This window comes from Armigeres subalbatus, chromosome 1, assembly GCF_024139115.2.
Source record: "Armigeres subalbatus isolate Guangzhou_Male chromosome 1, GZ_Asu_2, whole genome shotgun sequence".
In the NCBI taxonomy this organism is placed as follows: domain Eukaryota; kingdom Metazoa; phylum Arthropoda; class Insecta; order Diptera; family Culicidae; genus Armigeres; species Armigeres subalbatus.
Genome location: NC_085139.1, coordinates 149972174 through 149987843, shown reverse-complemented (window position 1 = coordinate 149987843; position 15670 = coordinate 149972174). Strand labels below are relative to the sequence as shown.

General features: G+C 42.7%; 1 protein-coding gene across 1 annotated transcript in view; it reads left to right on the top strand.

The window, feature by feature from the left end:
• Positions 1 to 13631, top strand: part of LOC134205249 (uncharacterized) — a 31734-nt gene extending 18103 nt beyond the window's left edge. The window contains exons 3-7 of the mRNA XM_062680333.1: positions 11978 to 12358; positions 12619 to 12743; positions 12816 to 12984; positions 13041 to 13239; positions 13307 to 13631. Of these exons, the coding sequence (XP_062536317.1) occupies positions 11978 to 12358; positions 12619 to 12743; positions 12816 to 12984; positions 13041 to 13239; positions 13307 to 13463 (1031 nt within the window). The 3' untranslated portion in view covers positions 13464 to 13631. The remainder of the gene's footprint in view (positions 1 to 11977; positions 12359 to 12618; positions 12744 to 12815; positions 12985 to 13040; positions 13240 to 13306) is intronic.
• Positions 13632 to 15670: the final 2039 nt, after the last annotated feature.

Genomic DNA, 15670 nt, shown 5'->3' with positions numbered 1-15670 from the left:
CTCATCTGCTCCGATTCCATGGCGATTCGGTCTCCTCGCTGAATCCGCTGTAATATGAGAGAGGCGCTTTTTTAAAAGAAAATTACAAGACTACATTGACTTCCCTGGCGCGGAGGCTTGCGCGCCTCCGCGAGTGCTCCTGCGCCGATGCTGATGTATACCGCGTCCAGCAATACAGGACACCATGACTGAAGATGTATGATAATACATTCCCTCGAACGTTAACATGGTAGATGATAGATGGTAGGACTCCATAACGTAGGGTTGGGTACTAGCGATGTTCTTCGTTGAGCACCCCGGTCTTCAGCGCAAGGAAAACAGCGACTCTGACGACAAAACATTCCTTGAATTTTTTATTCTAATATTAAAAAACAAACACTTAACTGGCACGCGGGAGCCAGTTGGCTCCCGCTGTCGCCCATCCTCATCGATGGGCTTCACTCATCATTTGTAGAAGCTGGATCACCTTCACGAACAGGCAACGGACAAATTTTTGAAATTCCTCTTGTGAAGTTTCCGTTTACGATACGCACGGTAACTACACGCACGTTACCGTCGGCTCCAGCATGGATGACCCGTCCAAGTAGCCAATTCAATGGAGGAACATGGTCTTCCTTTATTAGTACCATAGTACCAACAGTTAGATTGTTGCGTTGCCTCCTCCACTTGGTACGATTGTGCAACGACAAATGTACTGCATGAATCGTTGGGCGCGCTCCACCTAGACAGCCGATTTTCAGGAACATTTGATGGAATTTCTGGTTCCAGTATTGCGGTCATCGGACGATGAATGATAAATGACCTGGGCCCTGTAGCATAATCAGACTAATAATATTAGCTACAAGTTACAAGTTACAAGTCAAAAAATTACAAGTACTTGTAATTTGTGTTGCATAAAAGTTATTCGCCAACTAATAATATTAGTACTTGTATTATTAGTAAGAAGGAAATGACAAGTCAGTCAGGTTCATTTACCTGTCAAAATTCATCCGACAGTTCACTGTCAATGCGGCGATAAATGATTTTGTTTATGTTTTTCTGAGTTTGTGCATAGAATACTGCGATAGGTATACACGGAACATGAATTTGTTATCCTTCTCTCTTTAATTTATTCCGTGGCTAAATCCGGTTTCGTGGTATTGGCCTTTTTACAAAGAAAAAGTAATGCGCACTGGAGTGATTTTTTAGGTGGTTTTTATAGGCGGATTTTGGGATTTACATGGGTTTTAATTTGGGCGATTTGTACTTCACTCGAACGTATATAAATTCCATGAAAAATCTAATTTCGCTATACTCGTTTGACGCGTGTTTTTGAAGCGGGTTTCAATTTACGTGTTTTTCTGGACTTATGCGGGATTTTTAGTCCAATAATTGAAATTATTATGAAATTTTGGCAATTTCTTGACAGATAAATCATTTCAAAATTTAAGTTCTAAATACTTACTAATATCGCATCAAATTGTAATAAAATTTAAGTAGTTTTTCCTTTCTTCTCCATGATTGTTGTCAAAAATAGGGCAAGATACATGGCCCCACCCGAGATAGTTAAATACAACAACCCACATTCGAGTTGAATAAAGTCAACTTTAGGTAAACTAAGTTTAGTAACTAACTCTGCTTCGGGTAACATGTTTTTACGTAGATTACGGCAAACTACATAGTATTATAAGAGTCATTTTACACAAAATTGGGTTATTGGCCCAAAATGCGGTTTTAAGCGAAAACAACCCACTTTTGAGTAGTTAGCATCCCACCATTTGAATACTTAAAGTATTTCTGCTTGCTCCAGAGTTATTTGATAAATTTCACAATTCTCAGTTTTATATTGGAAAGAGAAATTTATTCGTAGTGCATAGTATTTCACGGTATAGTAATTTAAAACACTTTCAATAATAGTTTTTTCTCTATTAAGTCGTTAAAAACAATCAAATGATATATAATTGCTTTGCACAGCTGAAATAACAAAATAAAAGCTACTTGTAAATTAAACTATAGCACCAACGGCAAGCCAACGCTATCAAATTCTACTTGTGTTTTCTTTATGCAACAGTCACTCGTAAATTCCACTAATATTATAAGTGCGGTTTACTTGTAATATTAGACTTGTAAATTCATACTTGTAGAATCATTATGCAACGTAAAAATGTTACAAGCGACTCTACTAATATTATAAGTAAAATTTCGATTATGCTACAGGCCCTGGTGTCAGTGCCTTAAGGTCAGCGACATCATTGCTTTAAAGGCGTTAGAGGGCGCGAATTCAAACACGCCTCTATTTGGGCGAATACAGTCTGCAGTTCATCAGGGTATAATATTCTGGAGCCAACTGATCGTTTCAAATGGAACTTCAATGATTTTACGGCGGCCTCCCAGAAGCCACCGAAATTAGGGGATTTCGCCGGAATGAAGTGAAACTTTATATCGTTCTTCGAAGCATCTGTAACCACCTTCTCCTGAGCTTGCTTGGATTGGAGCATACGACGCATTTCATCTAGCTGTCTTCGAGCGCCAACAAAATTAGTTGCGTTGTCGCTCATGATTATCTCAGGTTTTCCCCTTCTGGCAACAAACCTCCGGAGAGCTGCGAGGAATGCGTCTGTTGTCAAGTCTGCTACCGCTTCAACATGCACCGCTTTTGTTACGAGACACACAAAAATGGCAGCAAAATACTTCAATGGAACCTTCTTTCGTTGTGGATGGTTCACAAAAAATGGACCGCAGTAGTCCACCCCTACTCGAAGAAACGGTGGCGCTGGTGTGACTCGCTCAGGTGGCAAGTCAGCCATTAGCTGTTCTTGGTTCGACGGACGACATCGGAAACATTTGACACATGAATGTACAATTGAACGTGCCATGCTTCTCGCCGAAAGTGGCCAGAATCGTTCACGAACTGCGGCAACCAAGAGTTGTGGTCCAGCATGGAGTAATTTATGATGGTAGTGAAGCATAACCAGCTTTGTAAAGGGATGATTTTTATCCAAAATAATTGGATGTTTTCGATCGGCGGTAACGTTGGCATGTTGCAACCGGCCGCCGACTTGGAGTATACCGCTTGTCAAAGTTGGATGGAGAGAATTTAATCGCGAAGTAGGTTTGACCTGACCCTTTTGCTGCAGATCTTGAATCTCGTTTAGAAAACATTCATGCTGGGCGATTCTCGCCAGCTGCTTTAATGCTTCCTGCCGCTTTTCGTACGTCAGCACACCTGTGCGTTTTTCTGACTGCTCTTGATGTAGACAGTTTTGAATCTTAGCAGCCCTGTAAAGGTGATTATGTTGCCGAGTCACGGCATACAAAAAAACAAGGCAGGCTCATCACGTATGTAAACATTCAGTTTGAATGTAAACATGTGACGTCACTGCTATCTTCGCACAAGCTGGACCGAGACGATGCTCTACGGTCGCAGCATGCTTACTTTTGTACTCCAACATGTGGCGATAAAATATGCGTCACATTCGAAGTGTCATTTTTCTAACGAGCCTACCTTGTTTTCTGTATACCGTGGCTGGGTGAAAGAACATTTACGACTGCAGCCATTGGGAAGTTTTCCGCTAATAGTGTTGGATCTAGTCGATTGTGGAGCACCTTCTGTGTAGAGGGCCAAGTTTGTTCACTCTGAACAAGCCACTTTGTTCCGTGCCACCAGACCTCGTCATCTTTCAGTTGTAACGGAGTTGTTCCACGAGAAAGCACATCTTCTGAATTTTCGCTACCCCGAACGTGGCCCAAGAACCGGCTCTAGTCAGATGTTGGATTTCGGAAACTCGCCAACCAGTATTGAACAATTTCCGAATCCGTCCAGAAAAATGGTCGTGCATTTGGCAATTTGACAGCTTTAGCAACCTTATCGAACAGGTGGGCTAAGAGTAGGGCGGAGGATAGCTCCAGGCGGGGAATTGTCATAAGTTTTCGCCTCTTTCTCTGCTGATCAAGTAGTGCCACTCTGGCCTTGGACGTCAGCAAATGGGAAGAAATTAAACCGTCAGAGTGTGCTATCCGAACATAAATGCAGGCCCCATAAGCCACTTTAGAAGCATCACAAAATCCGTGCAATTGGACGACAATGCTGTCGGAACGGTAGGAAACCCATCGAGGAACTGTCACGTCATTTATGTTCGCCAATCCTAACCGGAAATCTCGCCACTGGGATTGATCATTTTCGGTAAGCGGTTCGTCCCAAAGAAACCTTCTGCTTCCAGAGGGTTTGGACGAAAATACGTGCTATTATAACGATTGGTCCAATCAGCCCAATTGGATCAAAGATGCGGGCCAAGTCAGAAATCACTGATCGCTTGCAAATAACAGATTGATTTCACAGTGGAACCTTGAATGTGAAGTTATCTGATCTTGGTTCCCAGATAAGTCTCAGATTGTTGCGCTTGTATCATCCAGTTCAAATGATGTACGGTCATCTCTGTATTCGGGCGGAATGTGCTCCAGTATCGTAGGGCAATTAGAGCTCCATTTACGGATGGTAAAACCTCCTCCTTGTAGCAGCTGCTGAATGTTTTTACAGAGCAGAATGCCTTTTTCGATGGATTCCGTCCCTGACATCATGTCGTCCACGTAGAAATCTTCACTCAGTACTTTGGCAGCGGCTGGGAAGCGGGTTCCGTCGAGCTCTGCAAGTCTTTTCAGACATTTGGTGGCAAGGTAAGGAGCTGAAGCTGTAGCGTATGTTACGGTGCACAGCTTGAATATACGAAGCGGACTTCCATGATCATCTCTCCAAATAATCAGGTGCAAGTTTTAGTCTTCAGGTCGGAGCTTCACCATGCGATACATTTTTTCTATGTGCGCAACCACCGCAAATCTGTGTAGTCTAAAGCGAAGGACTATGGAGTTCAAATCTTCCTGCACCGTTGGACCAACCATCAACGCTTCGTTCAGGGAAATTCCCGAGCTTGTCTGGCATGACGCGTCGTTTCGTGGGCTACGCGTAGTTTCGTGGTTGTGCTATCAGGCTTAATAACACAATGGTGAGGGATATACTAATGCCTTGCTTGTGAGGCTACTTCGCAATCGTCAACCTCCTTCATGTGGCCTAGACGAACATATTCCGCAATAAATTCGGCATACATTTGCTTCAACCTTGGATTTGCGTCCAATCGTCGCTCTAATGCAAGAAATCTTTTGAGTGCCGTTGTACGAGAATCTCCTAACTTCTGGATGAGATGCTCCTTCTTTGGCGAAGTTATAATAAACCGTCCAGCAGCATCACGAATGGTCGTGCGGTTGAAAATGTTTTCGCAGGCAGATTCTTCGAGGGAAAGCAAGCTGTTTGTTTGGCACTCCTCAAGATCCCATAACCTCGTTAATAGTTCATCAATACGTTCCATGGATAAGTTGGCTACCGCAGGCCGGAGGCGTTCGAATTCACCGGAGATTCTCCCACAAATAACCCATCCAAATGCTGTATTTCGCATAACTGGACCACTATCTGCAATGTTCCAGCTCCCTGTCGTTAGCAAGTCGAAGAAAAGACTGGCACCGATGATCAAATCAACTGCACCAGGCTCGTAGAATGTTGGATCCGCAAGCACAGCATCCGATGGAAGATTGTACCGACTCGTGTTGATTCTTGATGCCGGGAGGTTCAGCGTCACTTGAGGAAGCACATAGAACTTTTCCTCCTGGGCGTACTGTGAAACGCGTGAGCGAACACATGCAACAACGGATTGCTTGCACTTTTTCGTTGTTTGCCCAATACCACTTATTGACAGCATCTCTCTGGATCTCTTGAACTTCAGTCTTTGCGAAAGATTCTCAGTTATAAAACACAACTGTGAACCGCTATCTAACAGGGCTCGCGCGTAGGTAGTGTTCCCATACGTATCTTCAATAATAGCAATAGCAGTAGCTAACAGAACGGATGAAGAACTACTGAGTTCACTTACAGAAAATCAATACTGGGGTCAGCAAGGTTGTCTGATCGAGGTGGCATGTTTTGTGCACTTGTGGAAGCGACTGATGGAAATGATTGATTGTTGAAATGATTGAAGGTGTGCTGATGAGTATGAGTATTTGGAGGTTGTGAGGTTGGTGTCTGAGTTGTGTGAGGAGTCGGTGGGTTCTGCGGTCGTTTGAGCGATTGTGAGTCGGAATAGCTTGGCGATTTGCTTGAACTTACGTGGAGGAGAGAATGATGACGTTGACCGCATATCTTACAGGAGCTTCTTGTAAAGGACTTGGACATGTGACCACGGGAGAGACAATTGAAGCCGCTTTGCTGTGACTGCATTCCGCCGTTCTTCTACTTTCATGAACTTGAACTTTTTGCACTGAAAAACTGGATGTTGAGGTTCTCCGCAAAAGGGACAACTGTTGGTGCTGCCCTGGACGCCAGAATTGCTGACGAATAACCTTGTAGGCTTCTTCACCTCCGAAGAAGGAACACTCCTGCCTAAAACTTGGATCGATGTTCTGTCTCCCACAGACGCATCGTAGTTTGATCTAGCTTGCCCAGCAAAATGTGAGCCAAGATTGTACTCCAATTCGCCGTCGCCTCACCCAGCTTATCAAGCATCTGTAATTGCTTGTCGAATTCACTAATGACGGCATTCAAAGCTTCGAAACTCTCCATTTTGATGGGATTAACAGATAGAAGAGCATCGAGATGTGATTTGACCAACAGCTTCCTATTATCATATCTGGATTCAAGCGAGTTCAAGGCAATTGTATAGTTAACAGACGTCAAATCGATGGATGCAATTTCTTGCAATGCTTAACCCGACAAAGCCGAGCGCAAATATGTGAATCTGTCGATATCAGTCAGTTGTGTATTATCTGATATCAAGTTCTTGAACGAATCTCGGAATGTGATCCAATCCCGAAGATCACCACTGAATGATGGCAACTTCAGTTCGGGCAGTTTAAGACGCATACCAACTGAGGCAGGCTGTTGGCATTGAGCAGCAGCTACTGGAATCATCGATGAGCTGGCCTGGAATGTGGAAAGGAACCCTTGGAGAATCTGCTTAATGGAGAAATACTCATCGATGAAATCCTTCATGATTCGATCGTTTTCTAGGTTTCTTTGCTGCTCCTGTTCATTCATTCGCTTCACCCGTGCTTCTTCGGTTTCATCTGTGTCGGCAAAATCTTCTTCTTCGCCAGCATCTTCTAGCAGAATCTCTGTCTTCATACGAACGTGACGAAATTCTTCGTAGGCTTCATCCAATTTCTCCATTCTGGCTTGCACCGATCCTCTATCCCGTGGTCCATCAGATTTTCGTGTGAACTCCTTAATCATCACAAGCATGTGTCGCAGCTGTCGCTCCTGTTTGCTTAACTCCCGTAGACTCGACATTTTCATCCACTTTCACTTGTTCACCACTTAATGAATTTCCGAATCGCGCGACCGATTATCGTGACGAACCCACCGATTGACAGAGACAGCTTCACACCAGACAGAATTGATAAATAAACCAACCCGAAATAACTCGATTCAGCGAACTAAATTACCCTCAACTCAATCATCAATAAAACTCATAACATTCGTTTCAATCTTTATTTTCCATATGGTACGGATTTAGCGATTCGCACTCATTGACACCATTGTATTGCATGCACAATAGGCAGCTCTTATCATGCACCCAGAGCACACCTTCGACAAACCTGCTTCCTTGTACTTATCTGTTCTTGCTCGGTGAAGTTCCACCAATTGTTAGACGACGGGCATGTGGTGGTAAACAATTCTTAATTCAGCAACAGCAACCTCATGACGACCCCATGGCAGTGAAGCGGTAATGTCGATATTCCCAACGATGGTGACCACGCTGAATAGATGCAAGGATGGCGTCTCTCCGATATGGACCTTTGTGTCACAATTCCACGACACGGGCACTGTACTGTATTTGTGTTTGGCGCTTTATCCGGTTCGAAAGACCAGATGTAAAATCTTCTTCGATATAGCACTGGTTCGTTCCTTTTGGGTGATAGAGTCACAGCGGTTACTATTGTCTAGATAGTCACTTTCTGTCCACGGATCGCGGGTTAAACGAGTCACTATTCTTTCACAGAAAGCAGAATACGTGCACTGGTACTTTGAAAAAACACCTATTCCCGGCAACGATTTATTTCTTACTAATTAATACATGGATGGAATTCCTATGTGTGGCTAACATTGCCGATACCTGAGATGCTGTGAGATCGTAAATCTCTTCTCTCGCGATTATCTGTAGAGCAGATGACTGTTGCAGGGTGGGCCAACAAGCGTAATGTTTTGATTAATTGCAAAGTGTTATACTAGATTATACAAGGATCTTGGCGTTGTCCTGGACAGTGGACTGACATACAGACCTCACTACGATAACATTGTAGCCCGAGCGAATCGCCAATTGGGTTTTATTTTCAAAATTGTCGGCAAATTCCGATGCTTTAGATCACTGTACTGTTCCTTCGTGCGATCAATACTGGAATCATCCGGACCACATGGATTGCTAGAATCGAAGCCGTTCAACGGAAGTTACTAAGATACGCAGTGGCGTCGCGAAACCTCACTTTTTACCTGTGCATTGACCCAAAAAATGAAAATTTTGATATTTTGACAACCCAAATGGAAAATAAAATTATCAGAGTCGTTTAAACCAGGGCAGACAATAGTCTTCGTCATAGCACGAAATGCCATAGTAGCGACGAGTTGCAGTATCTTCATTGCTACTCTACACATCGTCAATGACGCGCACGACGTTAGCTTTCGTCGTGTAACCAAATCCTCATGACGACATCGAAGAACGAAGACTTCATACCGTTATTATTCAAACGGCAGCTGCCATGCAAAGATTTTTATTAATCCTTTGTAATAATGAGTTTGAAGTAACTTATGAAAGCGTTATGGATGTTATCGATACATTTATGTTACCAAAGTTCCTACTATTTGTTTATTTGAGACGCCATTATGTTTTTTACCAGTCCGTCTATAATGACGTGCAATCAATTGTGTGAAGAAGTGACGACGAAAATCGTCATAACTATTGGTTGCGCGACTATCGTCGTGGTACGCATGCGGCGCGAAGAAAACGAATAGGTGTTGCGTCGTGCAATGTTACGACGAAGACTTATTTTTTCCGCTTTCTCCATACGACGAGAATGACTATTGTCAGCCCTGGTTTAAACTAATCAAAATTTAGTTATTCTATGCATTTCCGCAGACCAAATCCCTTAATTTAAATCCAGTGCACAGGTAGATTGAGGTTACGGAAACGCCACTGAAAATACGCTCTTCGAACCCTAAGGTGGCGTGATCCTACGAACTTGCCACCGTACGAGGAGCGGTGCCGGTTGATTAGCATCGAACCACTAGAGTTTAGACGCATCGCCGCTCAAGCTACGTTTGCTGGGAAGCTACTCACGGGTCCCATCGATTTTCCAGCACTACTGTCGTAGTTAAATCTATATGCACCTGAAAGACCTCTTCTTCAACGTCTATTTTTGCTTCTAAAACCACAAACTAGCAACTATGAACTACACGAACCAATTCGATCCATCATTCGCCGCTTCAACGAATTATTCGATATTTTTTACTTTAATTTATCAGTTGATTAGTTTCGTGGTTACTAGACTTTTTCCGTACCGCTAACCGTAACCAACTAGTTTAACTAATATTCATTTAGACATTCATGGTCAGTTGAATTATTCTAATAAATAAACAATAGTACGTAACGGTGTAAGCCATACTACACATAAGAAAAACATACCTCCTAGAAAAAAGCTACTAAAAAGTGTCATAATGAAAGATGGGATGGTTGAAAAAAAAAAAACCGAAATTTTCCACATTTTGATGAAACATCTAAACATCTAACATTTTGGCTAGACAAAACGCCCTAGGCGGACTAACCTACAATATACTATGCGTCTCCACGCACTATCCATACTAGAATGCTGATTCGCCGACGCGTGGTGCGTTGTTCCCAAATATCTGTCAGCTTGCCTCATGAGTTTTCCGGCAACGAAATATCACCACCAGGTATTGAAAAAAATCGGATCATGAGTAAAAATCGACTAAATTCATGCCAACTTGATGCTCTACTGCTTTCTAGATCGTTGATTCAAAGTTTAAAGATCTTAATCGCTCACGAGGCAAATCACTTGGTAACCTAACAATGAGTGTTGTTATCACATGCTGTTAAAAAATATGTTCAGACATTTAGAAAAATTTAGTCCGCTATGAGAATGGAGCTCTGATACAGTGCATGGGAGGCTTTGATACTTTATCTTCTCCATCCCAGAAACTTGAAAGTAGGGAACAACTGATATGTTTTGATGTTTTTATTGTAGTAGAGCAAGCGTAATACAAATGCTCCAGTCGTAACTTCCATGGATACCATACCAAATTTGGCTTGGCGAACACTGTTGATCGTTGTTTACGCAGCAACGATCGCTCATAATCGTTGTTTGGTATCCATCGGAGCAAGGCTGTTCACTCACTGGCATAGGATTCTATGATTGAATCAGATCAATGCTCGTCCGCTTCACTCACGCTTTCAATGTCTGATCACCACTTTTTTGAAATGTGAATATTATCAAATTAACATCAGCTTGCTATATTGTTTAACTGTTGCATGAGGTAAAAATACCCATACTTGATAGTTTCCTATGGGTTTCGAGAACAAACTATCTGATTTCACAATCAGCTTAAAGAACTAACAATTTGGAGACGATTCCGCTGCGCTACTGTTTGTTTTTTTCCCGATCCATATCTGCGTCCTTTTCACGCCGTGTGCACGCAGCGTTGAAAAGACGCTACGTGGGTATCAAGGTTTAGGGTCATTTGGACGAATACCCTTTGCCCGAACGCCATTTGGGAAATGAAAAGTAAGATGTTCGAAATAAGTAGGGAAAATGACGGCAGGGGGGTTTTTGTAGACTAAAATTTAAGAAATTTGGCCACAATATTCTTTGATATGCAAAGAATGTTTAGGCCAAATTTGAGCATAATTAGTTATAGAAAACCCCTCTGACAATAATGCCGAAGACGTCATGTTTTTGGAATAAGGAATATGAATAAAGAATAAAGAATGAGGAATAGGGAATAAGGAATAAAAAATAAGGAATACTTATTTGATACTTGATGGGCTACAGCTCTTCGCCGAATGGAGTATCCTTCTCCACTGGGCTCGATCCTGGGCTAATCGCTTCCAGTCGCCCTGAACATTGAGCGCCCTCCTCTTCGACTGCAAAAAGTCATCCTGTACGCGGCTTTCCACGAAGCCTGCGTCCTCTTCCGGGTTCTCTACTAAATATTATCTTCGCTTGACGTTTTTCCGGCATACGAACAACGTGTCCAGCCCAGTCCGACCCTGCCGCCGAAGAAGCTGTCACTCACCCTAAGTTAGTCTTATTTGGGTGCTCACCCTAACAATCCACTGGCATGCCTCGAGGTATCAATAGCGGTATGCAGGGACCAATCAACGATACTATGCTACGACACTCCTGCCTCAGCATGCGCAGTCCACACTCAAACTTCTGCCATGCTTCGAGGTTACAATAGTGGTGGCCCCTGGACATAGTCCCTGTTGCTGTCATAGCGGTTATCACTCAGGGCAAGATGGCTGTCTGCAAGAAAGCTGTTAATTTCACCGCCGTTCTTGTAGACATACTCAGTTACGCACCACATAAGGGTTTCTCTATCTCCACCAAGGGCAAGTTAGGGAAAATGCATTAATTACGTCACGCAAAAATTGGGCATTTTAAAACCCCACTCCCCCACATGTCACACTTGAAACATCTGAAAATTTTGTAAGGATCGTAATACTTTGCCCAACTTTGGCTCACCCCTCTAAGCGTTACGTAATTTGTGGACGCTCGCTTAGGCAAGACCGTAACAAAAAAAGCCCAAAATTTGCAACTTCTTTTTTAAAAATCACATTATTAAAGTTGTTTACAAAATATATTTTCTTTTTGAACTAATTCAATATTTATATTTTAATACGTATTTATTATAATCCCAAAATGATAAATTTCAAACCATTCTCAGTACCATTCCAGAAAAACGAATTCAATTTGAAGAGGAGACAGGGCTCCGTACTACAGGAATCCAATAACAGGAAGCAAGTTATCAACAAAAAATCACAATCGTCATACGCCGCGGAACAGGAACGAGACCAGAAGCGGCGCACGATATCCTGCAAAGTTAGCGAATGCAACAGCAAAAAGAATCACTTTTCTTTCAACCTGAAGCAAAAGCTATGCAACATTTTCCGTATCAGCAAACATCAGCAATACTTGAGGGGCAAAAAGTCGTTTCTTGACGGCCACGCCAAGCAAAATGTTTGTGGCACCAAGTCTAAGTCGATAGATGATTACTACAAGAAGTCCAGTGTATCAACGCGAAAACTACCACCACTGCCTATGTCAGGTATGTATGGATATTAATAGTTCGATAATATACATTTTTTTCATTTTATATTCATATACGATACTTACATGTTTCTTTTTTTATCGTGAACTGATAATTTTAAGCTTCGATTTACGATTTTGCTTCTTATTAGGATTTAATTCCATAGGAAGATTAGCAATCATAAGTTTTTTTCTACTACAATGTGTTTATATGAACTGAAAGAAAAATAGTATAGACATTCTATTTCATAGCAGTTTATGATACTGATCACTTTACAGCGGAAAAAACATCTCTACCAAACGGTGTTTCATTTGAAGAAACAAAGGAATCGAACGAAACAAATAAACAGGATGAGGCGGCGCATATCATGGATTTTACTGCGAGTATTGATAAAGTGAAGGATGTAAGAACCGATTACTTGATATTCCTGTTTAGAAATCATTCAATAAGATTCTTTGCTCTGTTTCCTTCTCAGTGTGGATGGTACTGGGGTCCTATATCATCGGAAGGAGCAGAAAAAATTCTCTCAAATGAGCCCGATGGAAGTTTTCTGGTGCGAGATAGCTCCGACGATCATTACATTTTCTCCCTCACATTCAAACTGAATGGTTCAGTTCGGCACGTCAGAATAGATCAAGCTCAAGGTGATTTAGTTTTTCTTTTCCCTTTTCAAATTACCCTTCGTTTATTACATTTTTAGGTGCATTTTCGTTCGGGTCATGTGCCAAGTTTAAATCCCGAACAATAATGGAATTCATCGAAAACGCCGTGGAGCATTCCAGAAGCGGTAGATACTTATTTTTTCTGCACAGAAGACCAGAACACGGACCTTTACGCGTGCAATTGACGAAACCCGTGTCCAGATTCAAACACGTACAAAGCTTGCAACATCTTTGCAGGTAATATCGTGCTGCCGGGTAGCAAGAGCCTCTAGTTCATGATTGACGTTATAATTTTTCCCAACAGGTTCGTCATCCATAAAACGATAATAAGAAAGGATTTAATTCAGGCACTACCATTACCGCGAAGATTACTAGACTACCTTAATTATAAGAATTGCCTTTCGGAGCGAGTTGAGGTGGACATGACTTCTCATTTTGGACAATGCGTAGGTGATTTTTAAAATTTATATAATTATTATTATTCTTATTATTTATATGGAAAGTAAATGTGAATACTAGCAATCCTATGAAGTGTAATCATGTGTTTGTAAAATTTAGTCAAAACTGATCGATAGAATGTGATTTTTTAATGGACGCATAAAGTATAATAAAATTATACTTCAAACGAAGATTTTGTCTATGTTACATTCATAAAACATATCCACCCTATCTGGTACCTGGTTGGCTACAGCGTCGATACACCTATGCAATATGCATGGCGTATTGTAGAGCTCCATAATCGCCGGTCTTGAGCAATGTTTCTCCAGTTTCCCCGAACGTTCAGCGTGCAGCCGGCGTGTTCGTGGCCTTCCACAAAGTCGCCGGCCTCTATTCGGTTTTCTGTTGAATAATTGTTTCTTCCGACATTCGGACTAAGTAACCAGCCTTCTGAAGTCTGCCGTATTCTATACGATTCACAATATTTTCTTCTTTGTATACTTGATACAGGGCCCTCCTTAGCCGTGCGGTAAGATGCGCGGCTACAAAGCAAGACCATGCTGAGGGTGGCTGGGTTCGATTCCCGGTGCCGGTCTAGACAATTTTCGGATTGGAAATTGTCTCGACTTCCCTGGGCATAAAAGTATCATCATGTTAGCCTCATGGTATACGAATGCAAAAATGGTAACTTGGCTTAGAAACCTCGCAGTTAATAACTGTGGAAGTGCTTAATGAACACTAAGCTGCGAGGCGACTCTGTCCCAGTGAGGGATGTAATGCCAACGAAGAAGCCACACATCATTTTCTAGCTTCCTTCCGAGTATTGTACGCAGCCTCTTTTAACGTTCATGCTTCATATCCATAAAGGGCCACTGGTAGAATCAGAGTTTTGTATAGAGAAAATTTCGTTTCCTGCATGTTGCGGTACCAAAGCTGGTTAAGTAATACGTAAAGGCCCTATTCGCTGCAGCAATACGTCTTTTCACTTCACGGGAAACGTCATTGTCACATGCCACAAGTGTTCCAAGGTAAACAAATTCATCAACAACTTCATACACATCCCCATCAAGCACTTCCTCAGCACCAACACCACCACTAGGTCTTCCTCTATATCTACCTGCCACCATGTACTTTGTCTTGGTAGAGTAAATGGTTAAGCCTATATCCTCGCCGTCTCCCTCTTCAGTGGGACAAAAGCCTCCACTACTGGACTCCTCTGCGATCGATTCCAATGAGGTCGATGTCGCCCGCAAAGCCCAGGAGCACATGCGACCGTGTGATGATAGTGCCGTTCCTCTGCACGCCAGATCTCCTAATAGCGCCCTCGAGTGCAATATTGAACAATAAATCCGAAAGTGCATCACTCTGCTTCAATCCGTTTAAGGTCACAAACGAGGTTGACACTTCGTCTGCAATCCGAATACTTGATTTCGAGCAATCCAGCGTTGCACGTATCAGTCTAGTCAGTTTCGCCGGAAACGCCCTCACGAAAACATGCCTGGTATTCGCCGACGAAGGACTCCTCAAGCGGCCTCAGTCTGCTAAACAGGATACGCGACAGAATTTTGTACGCCGAGTTCAAAAGGGTGATCCCTCTATAATTGGCACACTCTAGTCTGTGCCCTTATAGATTGGGCATATGAGGCCATCCAACCATTTTCTGAATAATATGGTGGACTAATTGATGCAGTTGCTCACTTCTGTGTTTGAGAAGCTCGACCGACATCTCGTCCTTCCCAGCAGCTATACTGTTTTTCATCTCGTTTAGAGCCTTCTTTACCTCGTCCAGCGTTGGTGGTTTCACAGCTTAACCGTCGCCGACTATGTCCATCCTGTCCCCAATACACCTTCATTTTCACCGTTCAGCAAATCTTCGAAGTGCTCCTTCCACCTGGCTGCCACCATAGTATTGTCTGTCAGCAAAGTCCCCTCTCGGTCATTGCACATGGCGGGCTCTGGCGCACTCTCATGCCGCGCAACATTGACAGTTGCGTAAAACCTCCGCATATCGTTTCTATCCATGTTCTCCTGCGCTCCAGCTATCACACTCTCTTCATGTTGCCTTTTTTTTCTGCGGTGGATTCGTTTCTCTTCTGCTCTTGTTACACTGTACCGCTCTCTGTTGGAACGGGTACGAGCCACTAGCATTCGACTCCTAGCAACATTTTTCTCTTCCGTCACTCCTCATCAAACCAACCATTTCGTTGGCGTCGCTGTGCAGTGCCTAACA